Source organism: Corvus kubaryi, unplaced genomic scaffold (assembly GCF_017639235.1).
Source record: "Corvus kubaryi isolate FWS band 111438036 unplaced genomic scaffold, C.kubaryi_AGA036_p1.0 37341, whole genome shotgun sequence".
Lineage (NCBI taxonomy): Eukaryota > Metazoa > Chordata > Aves > Passeriformes > Corvidae > Corvus > Corvus kubaryi.
The window spans coordinates 1,309,004-1,332,582 of record NW_024581112.1 but is presented as its reverse complement, the minus strand read 5'-3'; the positions used below and the strand labels follow the sequence as shown (position 1 = coordinate 1,332,582).

The 23,579-nt window shown below is 39.8% G+C and overlaps 2 protein-coding genes across 17 annotated transcripts in view; both read left to right on the top strand.

Moving 5' to 3' along the window:
* The window catches only part of PHLDB2 (pleckstrin homology like domain family B member 2), a 65,767-nt gene extending 55,944 nt beyond the window's left edge, over positions 1-9,823 (top strand). For all 16 annotated transcript variants that reach the window (XM_042031540.1, XM_042031539.1, XM_042031543.1 and 13 more), the window contains 5 exons: positions 1,300-1,390; positions 1,814-1,960; positions 4,316-4,535; positions 7,098-7,183; positions 7,868-9,823. In XM_042031540.1, the coding sequence (XP_041887474.1) occupies positions 1,300-1,390; positions 1,814-1,960; positions 4,316-4,535; positions 7,098-7,183; positions 7,868-8,008 (685 nt within the window). In that variant the 3' untranslated portion in view covers positions 8,009-9,823. The remainder of the gene's footprint in view (positions 1-1,299; positions 1,391-1,813; positions 1,961-4,315; positions 4,536-7,097; positions 7,184-7,867) is intronic.
* A 1,543-nt stretch (positions 9,824-11,366) lies between these two features.
* On the top strand, positions 11,367-18,422 carry ABHD10 (abhydrolase domain containing 10, depalmitoylase). The gene is made up of 5 exons (XM_042031537.1): positions 11,367-11,475; positions 14,369-14,552; positions 15,361-15,472; positions 16,407-16,544; positions 17,590-18,422. The coding sequence occupies exons 1-5, from the start codon at positions 11,382-11,384 to the stop codon at positions 17,929-17,931; spliced, it is 870 nt and encodes a 289-aa protein (XP_041887471.1). The 5' UTR covers positions 11,367-11,381; the 3' UTR covers positions 17,932-18,422.
* Positions 18,423-23,579: the final 5,157 nt, after the last annotated feature.

Genomic DNA, 23,579 nt, shown 5'->3' with positions numbered 1-23,579 from the left:
TGCTTTTCCCATCCTCAGAGGCTGTCAGCTCAGACACCATTTCTCAGATGAAAGAAATTTCCATGATCTGTGTTAAAAGTCCAGATGAGTCTCAAAATTGTGTGCAAACAATTTTCTCGTGACAGTCTGTTTTTCATTTCTGACATTATGGTAGTGCTTTCATTCCTGCTCACAGTCCAGCCCCAGCAGTTTCAGAAGCATAAACAGAGGCTGATAATTAAGTACAGATTTGTCGCAGCACTATGAATCCCTTGTGAACACAAGGCCAACTTTTTTGGCTAGCATGCTGTGTTTTACTTAGCATCTGTTTGCTGGGGCAGGGAAGCCCCCTGATTTCCCCTTTTAGTCATTATCACTGTTAAGAGTTTCAGAAAATACCAGTGGCAGTCATTCTGCTGGGTGGTTTGTTTGGGCTTTTTTGCATTGGTTGTTTTTGCTTTTTTTAAAGGAAAAACATTAGGATTGGGGTTTTGAGGATTTCTGTTTTAAAGGGATAGTCAGCAAGTTTCTGATAGGTGGAGACAGGCTGGGAACTAACTCTCTGCATTGATCTAACGTGCCAATGATGTGAAACCTTTCTCTCTCTGACTTCCTGCTCTGACCATTTGAAGGACCCTTTTGGTGCTGTCTGAGCTACCTCGGGCCATCTTCTAAGTCCCGTCTCCAGCCCAGGACTGGGAAGCTGCAACAGCTGTTGAATTTCACTGGTGCTGTTTGCTCTTGTGCTTCCCTCTGACTCTTGCAGCCAATGCCAGAAGGAAAACAAAAGCAACACAAACAAATATCCCAAATCAATACAAAAAACAGAAAGGACCCTTTACAACAGGTCTTTCTGCTTCTCACAAGGCAAACTTTGGTGGAAGAAGAAAAGAGTGTAAGCTGATTTTGTTGATAAAATCTGAAAGATAGGCAGTTATTTCTCCTTGACAAAATTTCCCTTTAGCAAAATTAATTCAGGCTGTTATAGATGGTGTTTGAGAATATTTTCTAGCCGTATCAGACTTTAAAGGAAAACAATGTATGATGCTTTGTTCTGACCTATTTAAAATGTATGTTATATTCTACCACGTTTAAGGTGAGAGAATCACTTTTTTTCTAGAAATGCTTAAAGTATGGAAGAAACAGAACTGCTGTAGTCATTCACAACTCACCAAACATACCTCTTTTTTTGTTAGTGGCTACTGCACTGAATTGGATCAGAACACTATCAACTCCATTCTTAAACTATGTTGGACTGCAAAATATTTATTTAAATACCAACTATTCCTTTAAATAAGAAATAATGGGTCTTTTTTGCAGTGCTAGCACTTCAAACGTTGCAAGAATAGAGGAGATGGAGAGACTTCTCAAACAAGCGCATGCTGAAAAGACTCGGCTTCTTGAGACCAGGGTAAGCATAATTTTGAATAACTAAGAGTAGGCATGTTAGTTTGGATAATGTTCTCCTAAATGCAACATAGAACCCTACCCAGCTTATACCTAATAGACACTTAAAAATTACCTCTTTCCCCTTGGCTTGACCTCACACTACAACCTTGAGCCCATATGCAATATCTGCTATCTCAAAGGGCGAGTTGATGGCAAAATCCCATCAGAAACTTGGTCAGCATTAGTTTGACACCTGCTGGGGAAGCTGCTTAAGAAGAACCTTCATTTCTATTTGCAATTCTTATTCTGAATTTCAGTCCACAGTGCTGGACATATATTTCTGCCTATTTAAGGGACAAAAAGGTATTTAGCCCTAGCTTAGAAATGACATTGCCAACTATAGTTTCACATATAATTGAAGTTCTGTGTGTGCTGTGGTATCTAGGAACGGGAGATGGAAGCTAAGAAAAGAGCTCTGGAAGAAGAAAAACGCCGCAGAGAGCAACTGGAGAAAAGACTGGAGGAAGAAACAAGCCAGAGGCAAAAACTAATTGAAAAGGAAGTCAAAATACGTGAGAAACAAAGAGCACAGGTCAGATAATGTGGATGTGAAGTGGTTTTGAAGTGTAAGGCTTCCCCTTCATATACAGAAAGGACTAAGTGTATTTCTGCCAATGGTAAACAGGACTGCTTTCAGCTGAACAAATGGATTTAGTATTTCTGAGGTGCAATTCCTTTGCTAGAAGTATGTTTGGGCTCTTGGAGCCAAGTATTCATTTAAAGTTAGATAACAGCATAGGTATCTATTTAGCATTTTATATATAAAGTATCAATATTAATCCTATAAAGTTTGTTACTAAATACAGGCAGAGCAGAATTGTTTGGCCAGAACAACAGAAATTTGTGTGTTAATTTTATAAAGCATTGGTGTGGAGCTGGTGGGTTTTGATTTGTTTAGTTTTTTCTTTTAATGCATAAAATACCTTGAAATGTGTATTATTACTTCCAAACATTTGACCAAAAAGGAAAAGACAGATAAGGAAGTTTTTTCAGCTCCCCATCTACAGCAGAGAGTAAATATTATTCTCTTCTAAAATTAATGGGACTATACAATGAGAAATATTACTTAATTTTAAAAGTTTTACTTTCTACATATTTTTGCTTCTTCTCAGGCTTAGAGGTACCTTGAGTTTTCTGTAGGCTTAGGGTCTTACCTATTTGTTTATTCCTCCAAAACCAATAACATCTATAAGGTACAGCAAATAGACTAGGCAGTCATTGCTAGTACACCAGAGCAAGAAAATGTCTCCATCTTAATAGAAGTATTTGAGTGCAGAAGATTCCATGTCATATTGGAATATCTTTCTGGTTTTATCTGTGCTACCTTTGCTGATGGTTAACCAGCTGTTTCTAGTTAAATAGACTCATTCCCTTGTTTTTATATAAAGTGTAATTATGAATGCTAAATTTTACTTGCTTGGTTGCCTTCTATTTTTCTAAGAAATTTTGTTGACAACTCAAGTATGGCGTAAACAACGATGCAATGCTGATATCTTTATCCCAAATTAGAGCGTGCACGTGTTGTAATAGAATGTCCTGTCAGTTACTGCTAATTGGCAGACTTGGCAGAGAGGCTGAAGGCTGAATTGGCAGGAAGACAAAAACTGTTTGTCAAAAATTACTGGGTTTTTTTCTTTTTTCTTTCCTTTGTACAGTGAGACCAATTTTTTGTTCCCCCACTTAAAAACGTAAATGAGAGGAAGAAACTCCACCCTTGCACTTGCCAGAACTGGTGCCAGCTTGTACCATACAGCACTGCATAACTTTAGAAGGGTGCTAAGGGTTCTTGTGGGCAACACAGCTCCTATTGCACCAAGAGGCTCCTAAGAATGCAATGAGGGAAAATCCCTTTGATTTGAGACTCACAGTGGGATTTAACAGGCTAACTTTAGGAATGGAGCAGGGGCAGATTAGTTTCTCCAGGTCACTGACTTCTCTGGAGTCTAGAGGGAGAAAGGGAGATGCTCCTTTCACAGATCTTGAAAGCACCTAAAATCAGCTTCTGTTCCGAAGTAGCCTCTCTCTGCTTCAACTGCGGCAGGAGCCTTCTCAGGGAGACCTGTCTTCTGTGTTTAACGTGAGGGGGGTGGTGATTGTGCATAGACCCTCCAGGCACAGAGAACAAGAATATTCCCTCAGTTGGCAGAGGTTCCAAATCACTGTCTTCTCCTTGTTCTCCCAACTGACACTATCCAGGCCTGATGCAGAGTCTTGAACTGCAGTCAAGAATGAGGCACTGTCTCCTGCAGTGCTTTGCTGTCTCTTGAAGAAGGATGCACTTCAGCTCTCCATACCTAGATATCTGTGAACTAGATATCACAGTTAATTTGTTCAGCAGAAAATAATTGTTTTTTTCACTGCAACCCCTGAAACTAACTGGCAATTACAGTTCACTCCTATTATTAATGTTTCCCGTAATAGCATTTATTTATATATTATACTCTGCATGAAAATACCTGTAGCAGTAGAATTAAGGAGTGACATGTGTGCAGTGAGTATTTGATCCAGAAAAATAAAGGGTTTGCTTAACATCCTACATATGAAGTTCTTGGACTTCATCTAAGGTAGCAACACACCCTTACATTTAATTAATGTCTTCTCTAAGACAACTTTTCTGTGCTGTGGCCCCTATTTTACCAGCTTATCAGCTGTTGATTTCAAGAAACTTCTATGCTCTATCTGGCTTTTACAAAGGTAGCCAACACTGTAAAGTTAGAAGTTTAAAGAATTTTTCAAGAAAAATACAGCTGCAGTAAAAGCTCTTTATTTTTCTTACATTTATTCTTAGACTCTATGAGCAGCTTTCACTTACATCCTTGCAGCAGAAAGAGTAGGAGATGATAAGGCTTCTCTTAAAAATCATATGATTTTCTTTTCTTTCCTGTAGGCCCGTCCCTTGACTCGCTATTTGCCTGTTAGAAAGGAAGACTTTGACCTACGAAGTCACATTGAAACAGCTGGGCACAACATAGAGACCTGTTACCACATTTCTCTCACAGAGAAGACCTGCCGAGGCTTTCTGATTAAAATGGGAGGAAAAATTAAAACATGGAAAAAACGGTGGTTTGTTTTTGACAGAAACAAGAGAACTTTTACTTATTATGCAGGTAGGTTGCAGGATTGCTACTAGGGTTCATCTGTTCTTCTATTTTCTTATCAAACCCAGCTGAGTTATGAACAAGTAGGGAGTCCAGATAAAACTTAGGTTTCCATTTCATCCATTCACTTAGAGGTCATGTGAACCCTTCCCTATAGAGTTCAATCCTCATGCGAGGTAAGGCAGAATCGAGCATACAAAACAAAATAAAGAAAGAGATGCAGATGGGCAAGAGAAAAAATGGAAGATGATCAGGTTACAAGTACACAGAATAATGGGTCCACATATTTTATTTTTAAATATTATACACTTCCCCCAATGACTGAATTTCTTGTAGCCTTCATACAAGAATATAATTTATTATACTTATATTAAAATTAAATTGAATGCTTCTGCAGTCCTCCTGCTTAATGTGAAGGAAAGACTTTCAGGAAATTAAACACACATGGATTTTTTGAGTTTGCCTTATTTTGAAAGTGTAAGGAATTTCAGATGAAGAATATGCAATACTCCAAAGAGGTTTCTGTACACTAAGTTGTGTTTTACAATATCTGGAGCCATTATAAGCATTACCTTACGTTGTTATCTTAGGGTAAACCTGGAAATGGGGAATTTAAGAACATATTTCTCCAAATGCTGTGCAAATATACACGTGGTTTGATTTTCAAGTTTCAGAGGAAGCCACAAAAATAACATTGTGCTCTGAATATTTATTGTTCAGAGTCCAGAAAGAGGCATATGTAGGATGGTCATTGCTAAGAAGCAGAAGAAAACACCATGAGTACAAAAACCACCCAAACAGTTTCATTTACTTTAATGACATTACTGCTTTCCAGCATCTCATAAGGAACTTAAAATTGATGGTAGGGTTATGCATTGCTCTGTATCTTTTTTAAAAGGTGTACTTGAATTCATTACATTCATTCATTACATACCCACTGAATATTTCTTATTAGTTTGCAGTAATACAAGGAAGAATGTGACAAACATTTTTTATTTTCTTCCTAACATCTGGTTTATTGGTTAGGAAGGCCAGTAACACACAGTAGTGTTCCCATCTGGTACTGATCTTTTTGTCTTTTTTAGTAGTTATGTTAGCATTTAACGGTTTCATTTTTGAGTGCAGAACAGTTGCCGTAGTGTAATTTCAATTACCAACGAAAACTTTTGCTAATGTCTCAAGGACTCCAGCCAACAAGCATAGTTTTATGAGGTCTGTACCAGCTGCACTAAAATGCCGCTGCTTGTATGAGTGAGGATCTGTCAAGATCTTTAAATATGTAGTAGACTTCCAAAATATTGGTGCTGTAAATTCAGAGTAATTGAACTCTTGAGTGAATGTACTGAGATATTGCTTTAGTTCTGCCAGTGCACTGAACAAAGAACTTACCCTGAAGTCTGACAGCTTAGTGCAGTGACTGAAGCATCTGCACTTTCTGAACTGAAGCATTCAGGGAACTCTGCCAAGACTCTTGTGATGGGAGCTTGTGGATACCTGAAATAGTCTTGTAACCAAGGCCCCAGGTGGGGCTTGAAAGGAGAGTGGGTTCCCTGCCTACTTGTACTGCACAGAGAGTATGCTTTGTATAGTGCTGTATTTATCTCAGTGTAATGTGTACTGTAATCTCATAATCCTATACCTCAGTGCTTCAGTACTGTTCCTCTGGGGGCTGGCAGGAAGATTCCCAAAGCTGTATTGTTTGCTCTCTGGGATTTCATTTTGCCATCACATGAAGCTTTCTGAATTGTCTGCAGCTACCCATAGGACATAAGTTGAGCTCCCCAAGTGTTTAAATGACAGCAAAATCCCTCATGGGACTGAGAAAAATGTTCTGCATGACTGTTGAGTGTTGACATGATACTATAACTTGGGGGCAGAAAGCATTATATTCCCCTAATACAAAAGTGCTGGGAGTGAAAGGAAGTTTGCCCCTCAGTGTCCACATGCAGTTGGGATGCTTCTTAACAATTTCTCTCTCCGCTGCAGGAAAATGGAGGGTGGATGCTGTGCTGCCCTCTCCTTTTTCTTGTGCAACATTATAGTGGTGACTGTTTAGTTCACATGTGAAGAAGCATTTTTCAAAAAAAGTACATGCACCAATTATGTTCTAATATAAAGGTTTTGGTGTCAGATTGTATTGAAAATTTGACTATCATTACAGTTTTCCATTGAAGGCAAACTGGAGGTCTTAGCCTGAGAACTGTATGAAGTCTGCCTGGTTTTCATGGAATGGGAAGAGTGGATGTATCTGAGACACATCTGGCCTTCTGTGAGCTAATACCCTCCATAACATTTAGACACTTCAGTGAAGGGAGTGACTTGCAAATAGATCAGGAAATTGCAAAAGCTTTTACCCTTGGAAACTAGGTGAAAAAGAAAACATATTAAAGTCAAAAATGCATCTCTCAACAAAACCAACAAACTAGTAAGAAAGGTTGAAGGTTTCTGTGGGATTTCAGAAGCGGAACTGTTAAGTCACTTATCAGCTGAACATACATGGAAATGCAAATAAAGCTTTTGCTTCTTACTGTTCATTTCAGTTCTGAAGTCTTTCTCTCTTTTCCATTTTAGACAAACATGAAACTAAATTAAAAGGTGTAATATATTTCCAAGCTATTGAAGAAGTCTATTATGATCATCTAAAGAATGCATATAAGGTAAACTTTGTTATTGGCATTTTAACCACGTATCACATAGAGTACCCAAAGTACGGTAGTCGCTGTAAAATTAAAGGGAGACCTAACACTATTGGGGGACAATTAAAGAAACAAAACAAATATTAAAAAAAATCCTGGAGTGTAGGAAAAGGAAGCTAATCTGTAATTATCACTATTTTGGCGTTTTTTTAATACCGATGGAAGCAGAGATAAGTGCGTCTACCTGCAAAGTGGTATTTGCTGCAAGTAGTTCTTTCGTCCAGTGGTGAGACTGCTGAAATCAGTGGCATGGACAAGTCAAGGCCTGGCTACATGCCTCTGTGCCAGGGAGGGAGTTAACTGTGCTCATGGCACCCCCAGCCTCTCATCTGTAATTTAAATGAACTGTGAACAATTTGTGAAAGCCACTGGACAGAGGGGAGGAGTTAGTTAATTGGGCATGAAACAACAGCTTGGAGCCCTGTAGTACTGTATAATAGTCTACTGGAAAAATGATGCAAAGGTGTTTATGGTGGCCACAAACACTTCAAATGCATATCTGCTGCAATAGAAGATGCAGTGGTACAGCATTTTATCTTTCTTCTTAACCCTATTCATAAATATCCCTGTAAGCAATTCCACCTCTGGTACCAATAAATGGCTTTGATTTCATGCTTTTGATATCTTCTTTGTGTTTTATTCTAGAGTCCCAACCCATTGCTGACTTTCAGTGTTAAGACCCATGACCGCATCTACTACATGGTTGCTCCTTCTCCAGAAGCCATGAGGATCTGGATGGATGTCATTGTTACAGGCGCAGAAGGCTACACCCACTTCATGTTGTAATAAAAGGGGAGCGATAGGGCATCCTGCAATAACTAATGAAGTTAGCCATACCTAGTGACAGCTGAAAAGCCAGTGAATACCCTGAAATGTCCTCCTTATGATGTGCACCTGAAACCTCAGATTGAGAGGGGGTTAAAAATGCATTGAAAAGGGAGGCTTGTTACCTGTTTTAGTTGATTTTAATAGGAATGAACAAGCTAAAGCTGTTGAGAGAATCACAGTGCTCCAAAATGGATAATCAGGCAATTTTAATTACAGCATCTTGATTGAATGATAAGTTTCTACAAATTCTCTTATACAGAGAATGTCTTCATAAACTTACACTGAACAGTTTACAAGTATGTGTGTTCTCATTGGTATGCAAAAATTCTAGTTGTGAAACAAAAAGGTGTAATAAGCATATATTTTAATATGCAACATTTGACATTTATAGATAATTAGGTGACTTTTTAAAACTTTTAGTCAAGTATTTTATAAAAATACAAACAAGGAGCAGCCCTAAGGTACGCACAGTTCTTGCCTTAGTAGTTAAGTGTTACAACAGAGCCAAAGAGTTATACAATTCCCTTATGTTTTCATATTGTTAGTTGTACCTAACTTTCTGTAAGGGGACAGTGCCAAAACTCTTAATGACCTTTAATGTAATTAAATTGTTATGATATTCTGTGTGTTCAAGCACTTAGTGGCAACAATTGTATGTTTAAAGTTTGCATCTATGGAGCTCCACAAAAAAAAAAAAAGAAAAGAGAAGAGAAGGATAGCTTTATAAAGATGCATTTTTTTCCACAAGGATGAGAAATGGAAACACATGTATTAACTTCCTCATAAAGAGGGATTTTTTTCATCTTCCCTGTTGAATAGAATAAGCTGATTCTGGACCCTACAGCAATCTTCTTTCATGTAGTAAGGTCCCAGTGTGGTTCTAATCTTACCCTTTGCCAAGTGAACGCTCTATTGAAATCTCTGAAACATTGCCTGCCTTGAAGCCAGCACCAAAATCTCTACCTATCTGAATTCTTTGGAGCCAAGCTTTCAGTCACAGAGAGTTGTTTTGTTGTTTAATGTATATCTGCACAGAATAATGCTGTCTAATAGAATAAAAAGAGAGAGGTGAGTTCTAAGAGTTTACACTAAGCAGTGTATGAATAAAAACCCCCGAAAGTTTGAAGTAGTAGGGATTGAGATTCCTAAAACGGCAAAAATACTGAGGGTGCAGTGGTCTCCCATTTTAAAATCACCTCCAAGTCCTGGAGTAATATTGCAAAAATATAAATTATTTAATTGAAATGAACTTCAAGAAAGTCTCATATTATGACCTTAAAGGGGTTCTATTTCAGTAATCAAAACTTACACGCTCTGTGGTTTGTGTACTAGAAGAAAGCACATTAGACTTTTTTTTTTTCCCCTTGATGAAAAGTTAATGGTTTTTGATTAAACAAATAAACTGAAAACAGAATAGAAGTATGCTGGCAGAATATTTTTGTTATACTTCTAAAACCCTGTAACTGTAATGAACAGGTTTGTGGTATACACAGGTGATGTGGTTGTTCTAGCATGACAAACATCAGTTTCGACTTGAATCATAAAAGAAGAGACTGTTGTTGCAAGATAATTGTTATCATCTGTGCAGATCACAGCCTGTAATCTATAATTTAAAACACTATCAGAAATAAATTGCTTTTGTTTATACAGTTATTATTTTTCCCTGATGTATCTTGATTTTATTCCTAAGTATAGTTATAAAGGTTTTCTAATAATGATTTTTGTATCCTGCATGATGCAATGAAGGCATTTCAATAAACATTTTTAAAAATACACATGTTTCAGATATTTTCTTGCTGCATTATCCTGAGACATGTCTGTCTTTTAAATAGTTGTATACAACTATTTGTATGTCATGCAAGCAATATTGTATTTCTCAGTAACAGTTAACTATTCCATGTATTTTCCCATAAAAGAGCTATGGAAAATAACCTTTGGGAGGGCAGTGGAATTAGGAGTGTAGTCTGCTTACTGCATATACATGATATAGTACCTTTTTCATTTTTTATGAACCTGTTTGAAAAATTTATCACCAAGCTTGGATATTGACAATTTTTTTGTTTAACTATAAACCAGAAATTGCTTGAGTTTGAGGATTTTGCAGTTTTCTCAATATTTGACTTAGACACGACTTGAATGGAATGAAGTATTAACTCACTGTGGAAATGAAAACCAGTGTGGTTTTATGACTGATTTCTTTTCGCTAAGTTTGCCATCATCATCATGAAGTGGGGTGGGTTCTGTAGTGGTGGACATCAAGACAACATAAGCAGAGCATGGTGGTAGGCACCCCCGTTTATGATCAGTCTGCACTGATCATAAAAGCCCTTCAAGCTTACCTGCCTGGGAGTCAAATACCTGCTTACCCTGAAGGCTCTCGGGCAGTTGCAAACCAGGTAGGCTGAGTCTTAAAAACCTCTGCTGTGTCCCATGACCTACAGGTGCTGGCCTGGTGCTGGGATGGGAAAACATCCTTACCTTGGCAGGCACTGACCTTTCTTAGCATTCATTTTCACACGTCAGGGAAGGTTGGACATCAGGAAGAACTTCTTAGCAGAAAGGGTTGTCAAGCATTGGAATGGGCTGCCCAGGGAGGTGGTGGAGGGGCATCCCTGGAGATACTCAAGAAACGACTGGATGTAGCATGTAGTGCTATGGTCCAGTTGACACGGTGGTATTTGGTCAAAGGTCGGACTTGATGATATTTGAGATCTTTTCCAGTCTAAATGATTTGGACATTCTATGATTATTTTCTTTTCTTTGTGGCTGCCATGGCCTGTATATAAAAGTACAGTGCAAAAAGACATAGTTTTGGCTCCTGCACTCATATACCTAAGGCTGAGAGAAGGTGAGGAGGTGTGAGCCCGTTAATAAGGTCCGTTCTCAGCCACTTCTTCTCAAGACTGAAGAGGCGCAGTTCCCTCAGCCTTTCCTCCTAAGAGAAGTGCTCCAATCGCCCTCATTGCCTTCCACCCGACCCGCTCCAAGAGCTCCGTGTCTCTCCTGTACTGAGGAGCCCAGACCTGGACACAGCACTCCAGAGGTGCCTCACCGGGGCTGAGCAGAGGGGCTGGATCACCTGCCTCGGCCTGCTGGCAGTGCTCTTCCCAATGCACACCTCTGGCCTTCTTGGATACAAGGCACTGCTGGCTCTGGGGAAACACGCACGCTGGGAAACGCACGCTGAATGTCTTGGGGCTTTTTATTGACAAAACTTTGTTTGCAGTTTGCCAGGCAGGCTCTCAGCACGGACCGCAGACCGCGGCCCGCCCCGCCCCGGCCATCCCTTCACAGCCGAGGGAGGCGGGCGGCGCGTGCGCGGGCGGCGGCCATGGCGGCCATGGCGGGAGCGCTGGTGCGGGTCGGCTGCGCCTCGGCCCTGCGGGCATCGCTGTCACCGCTGAGGGCGGTCCGGGCGCTCCGGGGTAAGGGAGGGGCCCCGGGAAGCTCGGAGCAGAAGGGGTGCCACTCGGAGGGGAGAGGATGTGTGTCGGTGCCGGCTGTGACGGCCGCTGGGCGGCTCTCGGGCAGCTGCGGGTGACACCCTTTCCTCCCCTGCAGCGCCGTCTCCATCGGGAAGGGCCGGGGCGAGGCCCTCTGGTGGGGATGGGGATCTTAAACTCGGTTCCTTTCCGACGGGGTTCCTGACAGGCTTTTCCTCCTTGCCAGCCCCGCGGGGGGGGCTCGGTGTCTGCACAGGGCAGGACAGTCGCTTTCCCCGCGTGTGTTTTGTTGGCTCTAAGCTCTTGCCCCTGGTGCGTTTTGAGGAGCTGGGAATCGGTGCGCCAGTTCGCTTGATCGGGTGTGAAGCGTGCCTGCCTGTAAAGCTTCGCCAGGTACCTGAAAAGCTTTGCTAGCATACACTTCTGAGTGAGATCGGTCTCTTCCCAAACACGCAGTGCCCCTTCTTGCCGTGTGAGACCCCGTGCTTATGTGACTTGCTGAGTTTATTCATTGCTTTTAATTGGACAGATGAATCTCATCTAAGGTTGCTCAATAAGTAAAACTTACTTGCCACTAACGGTGCACATTTTGTAGCTGCACAAAAGCTTGAATACAGTGACATTTTGTTGCTGTGTTTTTCTCCCTTTCTGTGTGTTTATAACAGTAACATTATCAGAGCATCTGTTTATTTGAGTGTGTCTTTAGGTGCTCTGGGACCAGGCCAAGCAGCGGTTCCTGCTGGAGTGTGGGTGGTTGCATGGAACCAGGTGTGGACAGCGTTGAGTCCATTGCCTGTCACAGCAGCATTAATCTGCTGCTGCTGCTGGCAATGGGAAGATCACAGTGCAGGAACATTCCCAGAGTTGTTCGGAGGACTTTTTTTGGCTTTGACATGTAACACTGGTCTCAGTCACAGTTTCTGGTGTTCATAAAAGTGCACAGTGATTCCGATATGAAGAGAATTTCATAGATACCATCAGGCAAGGGTCCTGTGGTCTTCCTGTAGCTATCACCTTCTGTCTGTAACTTGCTTTTATAAACACTAATACCTGCCTTGCACCCTTTAGAAATGCTTCCCTGCTCTTATGGAGGTCTTTCCTAAAGTCAGGAGGAGAAATTATTGGGCAGCTGCTGATGGTCTTGTCTGTCTAAGGAGAAATTTGAGAGGGTGACTGCAGTGAGCTTTGCTTTTGTGTTGGCTGGGGTGGTTGCTTTAGGGGTTTGCATTATTCAGGTTGGGATTGCCACTGGTGCACTTCCATTAACTTGTTAAATGGACGAATAATTTGTGAAATAGCTTAGACGGTGGTTGTGTCTTGTAGCTGCAGTCGGAACCCTGCCCAGTGTCAAAGTAGTTTGAGGACACCTCCAGAGTGCTGCAGCATGGAAGACCAGTGCCTTCAGAGATGGCTATCAAGACTTATGGGGGAGAAAAATCCTCCTAATTATTTTTCTATTAAATGTAGCAGTTCTTGGTGTATCTCCTCTTACTGGCACTTGAAAAAGTGACTGGCTTAGTGAGAGACACACACAAATCAAAAGCCACAGTGTGGATGCATCTGAATACCTTTACTGTGGGAGTCATTCACCTTTATAAACAACTCATGCCTCAGTAGGATAAAGAACTACCTTATTGTTTGAGGAACAATTTAATGGTTTTAATCTGTAGTTCAAAAGATACCATTTCTGTTGGACTCTAGGAAAGTGCTGAATGCTATCTGCATCTTTTATCTGTTATGTATCCACACTTACTCATGCACATCCAAGTTTAACAACAAGCCAACCCCCCAAAACCCCTTGAATGTAATCTCTCTGATAGTGACAAAACAGAACTCAAGGCTGCAGGACAGTTAAGTGGTGTGATACTGTCAGGGCTTGTTTTTTGCACTGTTTATGCAGTTATTATACCCCTAGGAAGCCCTGATGCTTTATTTTGGGTTGGATAGCTTCTGTGCCTCGCTGTTGAAGAACCAGTCATCTTCTAATCTAAGAATTAAGAGTGTCAAAGTCTTAGAAGACTTGACCGAGCTTTCAGTTTAACAAATTACCTTGCTGAGTTGGATAATAGAGTGGATTAAGTCTCCTTAACAGCTCTCTATGAATTGCTTGTCCTTACCCTCAGTAGAGGTACAGCTGAGTGCTAAAGTTAGATTAAATCCTGTAGCAGCTATTGGGATTCAGCAGAATTATTAATTAGTTAGCATTTCCTCTGCTAATCTTATTTCCTTGTTTGATGTTATTTCACTTGGTTTTAAACAATGCTAGTGTTGTTTTATGCTCATTATGATGAAGAAGTTAGTCAAAAGACTCTTTCACAATTCTTTTGAACTTCCCCCTATATCTCCATATATTGTGTGGATCCAGGGTTTTGATAAAGGTATAGTTTTATCCTTCGGTTTTAATTTTCTTGAAGAATTTGTCATCTCATGTACTTGTAAACTTCCATTGCACAAAGTACTCTAGTCTCAGAATTATGCTTTTTGAAAATTAAAAGTTAAACTAAGCAGATAATAAATTGGAAGTTTTTTTGTGAAATGAGTAAATGTATCCAAGATGGTATAAAATATGAGGACTGATGAAGTCTGGGAAGCCTTAGTGTTCATTTTCAGTCAACCACTTGGATAGTTGCTGAGTGAACTCTCTACATGGTTGGCATTTAATGATGAGAATGAATCGCAATAAACTATCTTTCTCAGATTCATCAGTACTTTTCAGTCATTAAAGAATATAGGAGATGCTTTTTTCTTCTCTCTTGAGCCAAAATACCGTATTTTCACATAATATGCCCACATTTGCCAAACCCTGAGTTTATAAAATACTTGTGTTTCTGCCAAGATTATCATGATGCTTGTACTAAGCAGTTCCTCTTATTAGTTTGCAGACTGAAGTCATCGGTCAGCTTTCTTACTCGACCAGATCGACCAAATATTGCTTATCAGAAACTAAAAGGCAGGAATCCGGGGGTTATTTTCCTTCCAGGCTTCAATTCAAATATGAATGGTCAGAAAGCAACTGCCCTTGAAGATTTCTGCAAATCATTAGGCCATGCCTTCATCAGGTACATACAGGAGTATTGTTCTTGAGAAAGTGAAACTGTTCTCGTGGGTTGGGGGAAGGGGTTTTAACACAAATCTGTAAACTTTGGCATTTGGATTGGGATGCTCCCTGTGCTAAGGGAGCTTGTATACAAGCTAAGAAGTCTTTTTTCCATGTCCAAATGTAGGATTTCTGTCAGTAGAGAGACTGAGGTAAATCAGGAAAATGTATTCTGAGAGTAATTCAGAAAATTCTCTAATTTTCTGTAGTCTGGCCAGTGCTCCATGTTACAATCAGGCTATAGGCACAAAAATTAAAAAGGAAGGACCTGGAGTTCTGGTTTTTAAGTTACCACTGTGAGCACTGTCTTTACCTGCCAAGTCTGATTAAGTTACCCTGTGTCTTCTGTGGGTTTAGAAGAACTTGCCCCTGCTTGGTAATGCTGTCCTTTGATAGACTAGATGGAATGCTGTGTGTTATAAGTCTTCATACTTGTGTTCAGTGTTTAAAAGAGTCCGTACATTTTAAAAATACCTTTAAAGTTGAAGTATCTGAGGGGTTTCTTTTGTCTGTAAGGGAAATTTTTTGTCTATTCTTGTAAATTATGATGTTCTATCAAATGATAAGAGAACGCTGCATAGCTTAGTTGTGTGTGTTGTATTTAAACCCCTTTTATGTGATTTTTGGTTCTAGTGATAAACAGGACCAAGTAAGAAAGTACTCAATGTGGTATTTTTCCCCTGCTGATTTGATTATACAGCAGTATTTAGTTAGTGTCTGTGTTGCTGCAGACAGTACTATGACTTTCATGTTGATGGTTATTTTTTCAGATTTGACTATACAGGATGTGGAAGTTCAGATGGTAAATTTGAAGAGTGTACAATTGGGAAGTGGAGAAAAGATGTTCTGTCTATACTGGATGAACTTACAGATGGACCACAGGTTATATTCTGTTTTTAAATATAGAATGGTGGTTTTCCCTCAGGGTAGAACATTGATCAAAAATATGCCATAGTAGCTCTGGTCAGCAGTAGCTTTTGCTGAACAACTGACACTCACTTTCAAGCTAAATCACTTGAGAAGTCGTATTCACAGGAGCTCTTTTGCAAGCAGGTAGGTCACAAAATCATGGAAGCATGGGTTGGCAGGGCCTCCTGGAGGTTGTTTATTAGAATCTCCTGCTCAGAGCAGGGCTGTTGTCCCAGAGAGTCTGAGAAGGCCTCATGGTGGAGCAGCCACCTGTCAGGGGACAGGGAATTTTTCCAGTGCAGTGCAGCCCTCTTAATGAGAAAGTGTGTCACCGTCCCATGCTGATGAATTAATTAAAGGATTTGCAGGAAAATTACAAGATACTCCATATGATTAAATAGCTTTAAAAAAAAGGCAGGAAAAGCAGCATTTGATTTCTTCAGCTAGTTTAGAAATCACTGTGAGAAACTTGGAATCTCCTACAACCTAGAAATACCTAGTATTGTGTGTAAAACAATTTCGTATTAGGAATTGCTTTTGTTTACTTCTTTTACTGCACTGAACCTTTACCATGTGCATTTATCTTGAGAAGGGAACATAAAAGTATGCGTATGATACTGAATTGTTTCAAGTCTCATTTTACAGTGTTTACAGTGTTTCAGTCTCAGACAGCAATAACCAGCCATTCCAAACAGAATAATAAATACCAGGTCTTGTGGTGCTTACTCAGGCAAAATTTCCACTGGAAGTGATAGCAGTTCTGCCTGGGTAAGGACAGCAGGATTATGCCCAAGGTTTAAATCGTTAAACCAAGTGAAAACTGATATTTTGGGCAAGAAGAAAAAACCTATTAGCCATTACCTGTAAAACACTCTATTTTCTTCTCTTTTTTAATTTTCTTTTCCAGATTCTGGTGGGCTCCAGCATGGGTGGATGGCTGATGCTTCATGCTGCAATAGCACGCCCAGATAAAGTAGCTGCTCTGGTTGGAGTAGCTGTAGCAGCAGATCACGTTGTAACAACTTTCAAGAGGCTTCCCATTGAGGTAAATGTTGATGGTTGGCTTCTGTGCAGTCAGAAAAAAAAATATTACCAAGAGTTTAAGAAATTACATTATTTAAACTGTAGTTTTCTTGCAAATTTTCAGGTAAGTTTTTTGTGTTTGATTAATGTAAGCTTACAGTGTGAGACTAGTGTGAGCACTAGCCAGAGTGTGCTTATATTGCTGTCGTTCAGAGGATGTGAAGTCAGATCCCTGCTGTTAGCAGTCCATTCGATTTCAGTGTTGAATATCTTATATTTGCACTGGAATTGGATCCTTGTGCTTTCAAGGATGGAGAAGTAGCCACTAAAGTAGTTGAGGTGGCACTGGATGAGATGAGTATGACACAGGCTGTGTGCATAGAAAGGAAATTCTTCAGGTTAGTGTGTTTGTAAAGACTGTAAGATTTAGGTAGTGGGATCTGCCCTTCTGAGATTCTTCCTTGATGATGTCTATTGACTAGACTAATGTCTAGTCTTCAGGAAAGCAAATCAGGTGTTACATGGCAATAAATAATGTGTGCTTTAAAATAATTTAAAAACTTTCCCGATTTGTTTGTGTTTTTTCTAAGGCACTTTGTAGTGTTGGTATAACTAGGACTAAGGTAAGAATCTGGAAATACAGTGTTCAGAGACACCTATTATGGCAAAGACTGAAAAGACTGATCACTGGAAAATGTCTTTTCCCTAGGATTTCTCCTTGTTTGAGGGTCAGTGAACCGATTGAAGCCAAGGAGATTTACTGTTCATGATGGCTATACATATTTTCTTTCTGATAGATTCTGGCTAAGAAACTTAATTTCACTGGTGAATTTTAACTAGATTAATGTAAAGGAGAGGTTTGGAGAGAAGTTTTTGTGACTTGGTAGGGGGTTTGTCTTCTCAGATGCTGTGAGGAGAACAGGAAAACACTTCTGCTCATAAAAATGAACAAGTTGAAATTTTATGCCTGGGAGAGTTTTACTGCTTTTAGAACAGAAATAAGTTGAGGTACTCTTAAGTGCTTCTAACATCTGTTTTATCTATTCTTTGCTCTCTTTTTTTTATAGGCACAAAAAGAAATAGAAGAAAAGGGCGAATGGAAGTATCAAACAAAGCACAATGAGGAAGGATATTACTCCTTGACCTATGACTTTATCAGAGAAGCAGAAAATCACTGTGTGCTGAATAGTCCTATTCCTGTAACATGTCCCATACGCCTTATCCATGGCATGAAGGATGGTGATGTCCCTTGGCAGATCTCTATGCAGGTTGCTGATCGTGTTTTGAGCAAGGACGTGGATGTTATCCTCCGCAAAATCGGCCAGCATCGGATGAGTGACAAGGAGGATACAAAACTCCTTGTGAATACTGTTGATGATTTAATCGACAAGCTGTCAATAGTAGCATAAGCTGAAGGGTAGCATTAGTGCATGAACTCTACACCTGACTCTTTTCCTTGAGTAACAGAAGCCTTGTTCTTACCCAGACAGTGGCAAGTCTGTGACTGTCACAGTAGGAACTGAGCTTTATCTGCCGTTTCCTTACCTCTGTTTTGGAAATACAGGTATTTTGTTATTGCTGCATTTGCACACAGTCCAAAGTGGGAAGGAGTGCTGCTATTGTGTTCAGAACCTCTCTTTCAACACTTTAACCATTTTTTTCACAAATTTCCTACAATTTTGTACTGAAATGTTGATTAATTTTTGTTACTATTGGCCTGTATAGTAGAACTTTATTTTCACATCTTTGACACTTACTATTGTCCTTCTGCTGTAGCATCATTGTATCTCATGTCTGAAACCATCTGTGCAAGGCAGAATACAACTTGAGTGTTTACTGAAGTTAGTTATTAGAATAGTGAGTACCATGAAACACAATAAACAGATTTCAGATAAATGGCTATTTTGTTCTGAAGTGCTGTTGAAATTAAAAAGTGGAAGGCACACCCTGATGGTGTGCTTGGGGTACTACATAGGGAAGAATTTGACTTCTGAGAACACAAGGCCTCAAAGCCTTAAGAGCTCTTTATCTCTGCTTATCAGGAGGGTGTGTGTCATCTTCTCCAGTCTCCCTTGTTTGTCATTGTTTATTTGTGGGCCTACTGTTAAGGGAACAATATATGATCTTGGTGTAAGCTGAAACTGGATCAATAAGGTGACTTTAATAGTAGCTTCTTCGAAGTGGGGAGTACAGTGCCACAGGGCTCCACTGCCTCTTTCCTGTGACTTGAGTAGATTACCAGGAGCAGTGTCTTCTTGAGCTGCATGAGTCCAACCCTAACAAGTTGTAAATGGAACTTGATAGCTGGATAATTCTTATACTATAAGTCCATAGAATTTAATAGGAAATTGGTTTAATTGCAAATATGACTATTACCTGGGTTTTGTACAGAAATACATTACCATTTGTACACTTGAGAGAGAGGAAGTTAGGTGAGAGGCTGGAATTAGTTCAGGCTGGCCTTAATGTGTAACATCAGTCAAGACCATACAGTTGTTTCTGGGTTTATTATTTCAAGTAGTAAATGGCATCACTGTTGTTACCTTAAAAGGCTAAAGCTACTGGGGGTAAGGTATTTCTAGAAAGTTTGTCATTTTCAGTTTTCATTTTCAGCTATGTCAGTGGACATGTGCTGAATAGGGCCTTGCTGAGGTAGTGGGTTTTAATTTTAAAAAAAGACTACAAACAACTAAATTTAAAAAAATAAACAGCAACAACAAAACCTAAATTTTGGATGAGCTCCTGTGAAGTGCAGTTTTATTTAGGCTTCAATACTGCAAAAAACAAGAAGCTGTGATGTAAAAAATTTGTATTTTGATATAAGGGTAAAAAAAGATGGCTCTTGTTTAGATGGAAATTTTCTAATTCAAATGTACTAATTCTCTAACTCAATTAGTCATAAAATCATAGAATGGCTTGGGTTGGAAGGGACCTTAAAGATCATCTAGTTCCAACCCCCATACCATGGGCAGGGATGTGTTTTACTGGACCAGGTTGCTCAGAGCCCCAACCTGGCCTTGAACACTTCCAGACATGGGGCATCCACAACTCCTGTGGGCAACCTGTTCCAGTGCCTCACAGTAAAGAACTTTTCCCTAATTATCTGATCTAAACCTACTTTCAGTTTGAACCCATTCTCCCCCTTGTTGTGTCACAACATGCTCTTAGAAGTCGTCTCTATCCAGCTCAGGAGAATCTATTGGGATAATTGCTTGAGGAATCAGAACGGTTTGTGAAATCTTGTCCCCAGATATTTCTGGTGTAGACTGTTCTTCTGTTTGTATCACTATGCAAATCACTTTGGCTTTAAAACCTCTGGAATGTGTTTAACTTTTGAGAAAGTTAATGCAAATTGCATTCCTGGAGTTGGAGCTGTGTTCCTGTTTATGTACTGTTAAGCAGTTGTCATCTTAATATGTGTTTTTATCACTTGCATCTGATAAGACCTAAAAAATAGATTTTGTGGGTTTTAAAGATGCAGTCAAATCAAAATTGTTTCAAAACTTTTTGCCCTAAGTTGTGATAGGTTTTTTTTTAATCCAGTTTTGTCATATCTTAGATTGGTTTAGCTCATAATGGAAGAAAAAGCTGAAGCAAGTGGACTGCTGTAATTCCAAAGTAATTAATTATAATTAATGTGCATTTATCAGTTGTAATAGAGGTACTTTTTCTTCACGCATATTAAAGTTATTTCAGTGACTGAAAAATTTTGATCTTTTTTTTAATTAGAGTGTTACACCTGTAAACATTCAATTTAATACTTCAGACAAGGAAAAGGCTTTGTGTGCCTGCATAAACTGTAGCTGTGTATTTCTCCTGAAAGAGTTGCATTGTATTCGTGCCTCACGTTAGTCTTTATTAAATAATTGATATTTTACATGTAAGGTGTCTGTTGCCGTGCCTTAGAGCAAGACAGCTGAAAGCACATGCGAAGTGGAGCAGTTGTGTAAGTAGTTTTCAGGAGGGTTTATTTCCTTGTTGGCTGGTGGTGTTTTGTGTTGTTGCCCCCCCCCCGCCCCCCCCATTATTCTGCTGTGATAACACGAGGTGGGAGAATTCAGTGTAACGGGGTTGGCACAATTGTTGAGAATACAAACCTGCAACATCGGTGTCTCCAACCACAGCATTACTGAAAACTTAATCCTAGGGAAGGGGTTTTTGCTGCCACTTGTTTTGCAGTTCTGGTTTCCTTCTCTGCTGGCTAAATGGAGATTAGTGGTAGCATTTACAGTACAGGTACACCCAAAGTTTGTTACATATGGCCTAAATGCAAAGGCAGAGATGATGCTTTCTTCATAAAGACAGTATTCCAGGTAGTGCTTTGAATGCTAGTGTCCTTCTCTCTGTGCTTGCTTTTTATTTTTGTAAATCTGGTTTGCTTAAATACAAAGAGCTGGCTCTGAGGTAGCGAGAGCAGACAGACCTTTTCCTCTGACTTTGCTGTGGCAGTTCCGTTGGTATTTATCTTCATAAGCATAAGCATTTTCCCTGTGTTCACTCTGGAAATTACTAGAGTTTTGACTGTTGGCAACTTGGCATGTTCAGAAGGCTGAAAGAAGGGATAGTGATAACTAGGGAGATTTACATCCTACCTCTGAGTAGCTGTTGACCTACCAGGAAGTTTTGACAATCTGGAATAATGTGATACTCACTTATGACAGTGTCATCCCAAATTGGTATTGTTTTGTCCTCTGAGTTAATGGCTGGGGCATTGCTTTTTTCTTTGCCAGTAGGTGCCTACATAGCAATTATTTTCAGTATTAGTCATATTTAAAAACTAGCGCTTCATTCCTCTATATACATACTGTGTTAAAATAGGGTATTACACACTTGGAAAGCTCTGCATGGTGCAGATTTTAAAAATCCTTTTTAATGAATGCTTATGTTGCTTTGGGTTTTTTTAAACAGACTTCTGATTTGTTGACAAATGCATAGTATATTTTGTGAACATATAATGTACATTTCCGCAACAATAAGCTTGATTTGCATGAAATAATCAGTTTCTAAAGCTTATTCAACTTGTTTCCTAATAAACAAGTGCTCTTACTCTGCTTATATTGAGCTGTACTTACACAGTTTTAGATACACTTACTTTTATCTTGTTAAATATTCTACTTGTTTTGTCTCTCCTGTTGTTTGGCTTTGTATTACACACCAGCTGGTTTGGGGTTTTGGTTTTGGGGGGTTTTTTAACTTAATTGGTGTTAAGTCTTTCATGTAGTTTCAGTTTAGCTAAGCTATTTTCTCTTGCATCAACACTAAATGCAAACAAGGCAGTGTTCACAAAAAAAGCCTAGCTGGATAGGCCTTAGAAGAACCATCTCCTGCTGTTTCATTTTTATGTTAATTTTGGTTACATGCTCTCTTGGACATGCTATTATTCAATGGGGCTAAAAGATTTATGGTACCATACTTTTCATATCAAAATGTGCTTAGAGAGAAACATTCAACCAGTGATTTGTCTGCAGCTGCTCAAGTATCTTCAATGCTCCAGTCATGCTGCAATACAGAGTTGGAACATTTTTGAACCAGTGCTGTGGTCAGAGTTTCTACATTAGGTTTGTGCTTGTCATTTCTCTCTCCTCTGTGGCAGGAAAAAACCCAAACAAGTGGGAGGGAAAATCTTGTCCTGGGTAATAATGAGATTTCAACTTGTTTGCTAAGTTACTCAGTTGTGCTGTTACAAAGAGACCTACCTTTCACATTTTTTTAGTTTTTTAAGTGCTGAAATGCTACTTTATACTAAAGGCTTCCGGGGAAATAGAAAAGGCTTCTGTGTTTGACCTGACTGTGAGATGAGCAATCTCTCTGCTTTGTGCTGATGACCAAATTCATTAAGATGTGTGTGAATGTAAAATTTCACCAAGGCTTCGTGAAAATTCATCAGCTGTGTAAGGAATGCAGACAGAAACACCAAACATCAGTGTGCACTCCCACCCTTCTAAGTTTGTTCTCAAGCCCAGCAGGGACAGGAAAGGTGGAGGGAACTCAGCCATTATGTTAAATAGCACCCAGCTTGCTGAGCATGAGGTTTCAATGCCCCTGTCCATGGCACTTTGCTCCTGGCCGGTGTTTTCTAAGGGAAGAGATTACTGCTGGGAAAGAGAGGCAGAGATGAAGGACAGAAATGCCCTGGTCACAGATTTACTGCTTGTTGGTCAGTTTTTATAGCTCAGATTTACTTTGTGACTGTAGCACCTCATCTCTCTTCAAAATATATTTCCCTAGAACAGAAAAATGTTACAGCCTTGGTCACGTAATGCATAAATCTAAATTACAGAACTTACTGCAGTCTGGTCGTAGGCTTGACATTGTATTTCTCTTTCAAGTCCTGCATATATATGTTATGGGGTCCAGTGCTTCTTTTCCATTAAAGAGAAATGGGCATTCTCCATATGATGCAGTAATTGCAGCTCACAGGTAGACACATTCTCAACCTGCTACAGTCTCTTGATTTGTGTCTGGCAAGAAGCTTCAGGCAGCTCTGCATTTATATTTGGAAAGAAAAGCAAATGACAGCTCCTAAAACTTCCAGTCATTTGGTTCTGAAATTAAAATAAATATTTGAAATGTTTCTAGGCTAGCACGTGAAAGGTTGTGTTCTTTTTGGGCCTTCTGATCTGCACCATGCTGTCCGCTTGCCTCCCACGTGGCAACATGAGAAGGTCACTGCTGCCTGCTGGGGTGGAAGCAGGTGCTCATGTCAGTGGCAAAGGTCTGCTGAACAGTAGCACGCTTAGGGGTTGGAGTGGTGCCCAGACTTTAGCCTGGGAAAAACAGTCCTTGAAGGCTACCCAGGATCAGATCTTGTCCTTACAAGAATCCTCGGGTTTGGGGTTTAATTGGTTATGGCTTGCTGGCAGAAAGTGTGCCAGAGTATGCTAGTTCTTAGGACAGTAGCTCTTGAAAAAGTTCCTTACAGCAAAGCTAAATCCCTAACCATAAGAAGCAGCATTTATGTAGTTAGAGGATTTGCTCTTTTGGTGGGTTTTGTTTGTAAATTTGTTCGTAAATTTTGCTGTCTGTTTCAGTGAAATAAAGATGTTACCTCCTTTCT

What these genes read in the sequence shown, in the direction of transcription:
- ABHD10 (XM_042031537.1), top strand. Translation starts at nt 11,382, where the DNA reads ATGGCGGCCATGGCGGGAGCGCTGGTGCGGGTCGGCTGCGCCTCGGCC. An exon ending in GGCGGTCCGGGCGCTCCGGG is followed by an intron (nt 11,476 to 14,368) that starts GTAAGGGAGGGG and finishes TCCTCTTATTAG; the next exon opens with TTTGCAGACTGAAGTCATCG. An exon ending in AACTTACAGATGGACCACAG is followed by an intron (nt 15,473 to 16,406) that starts GTTATATTCTGT and finishes TTTCTTTTCCAG; the next exon opens with ATTCTGGTGGGCTCCAGCAT.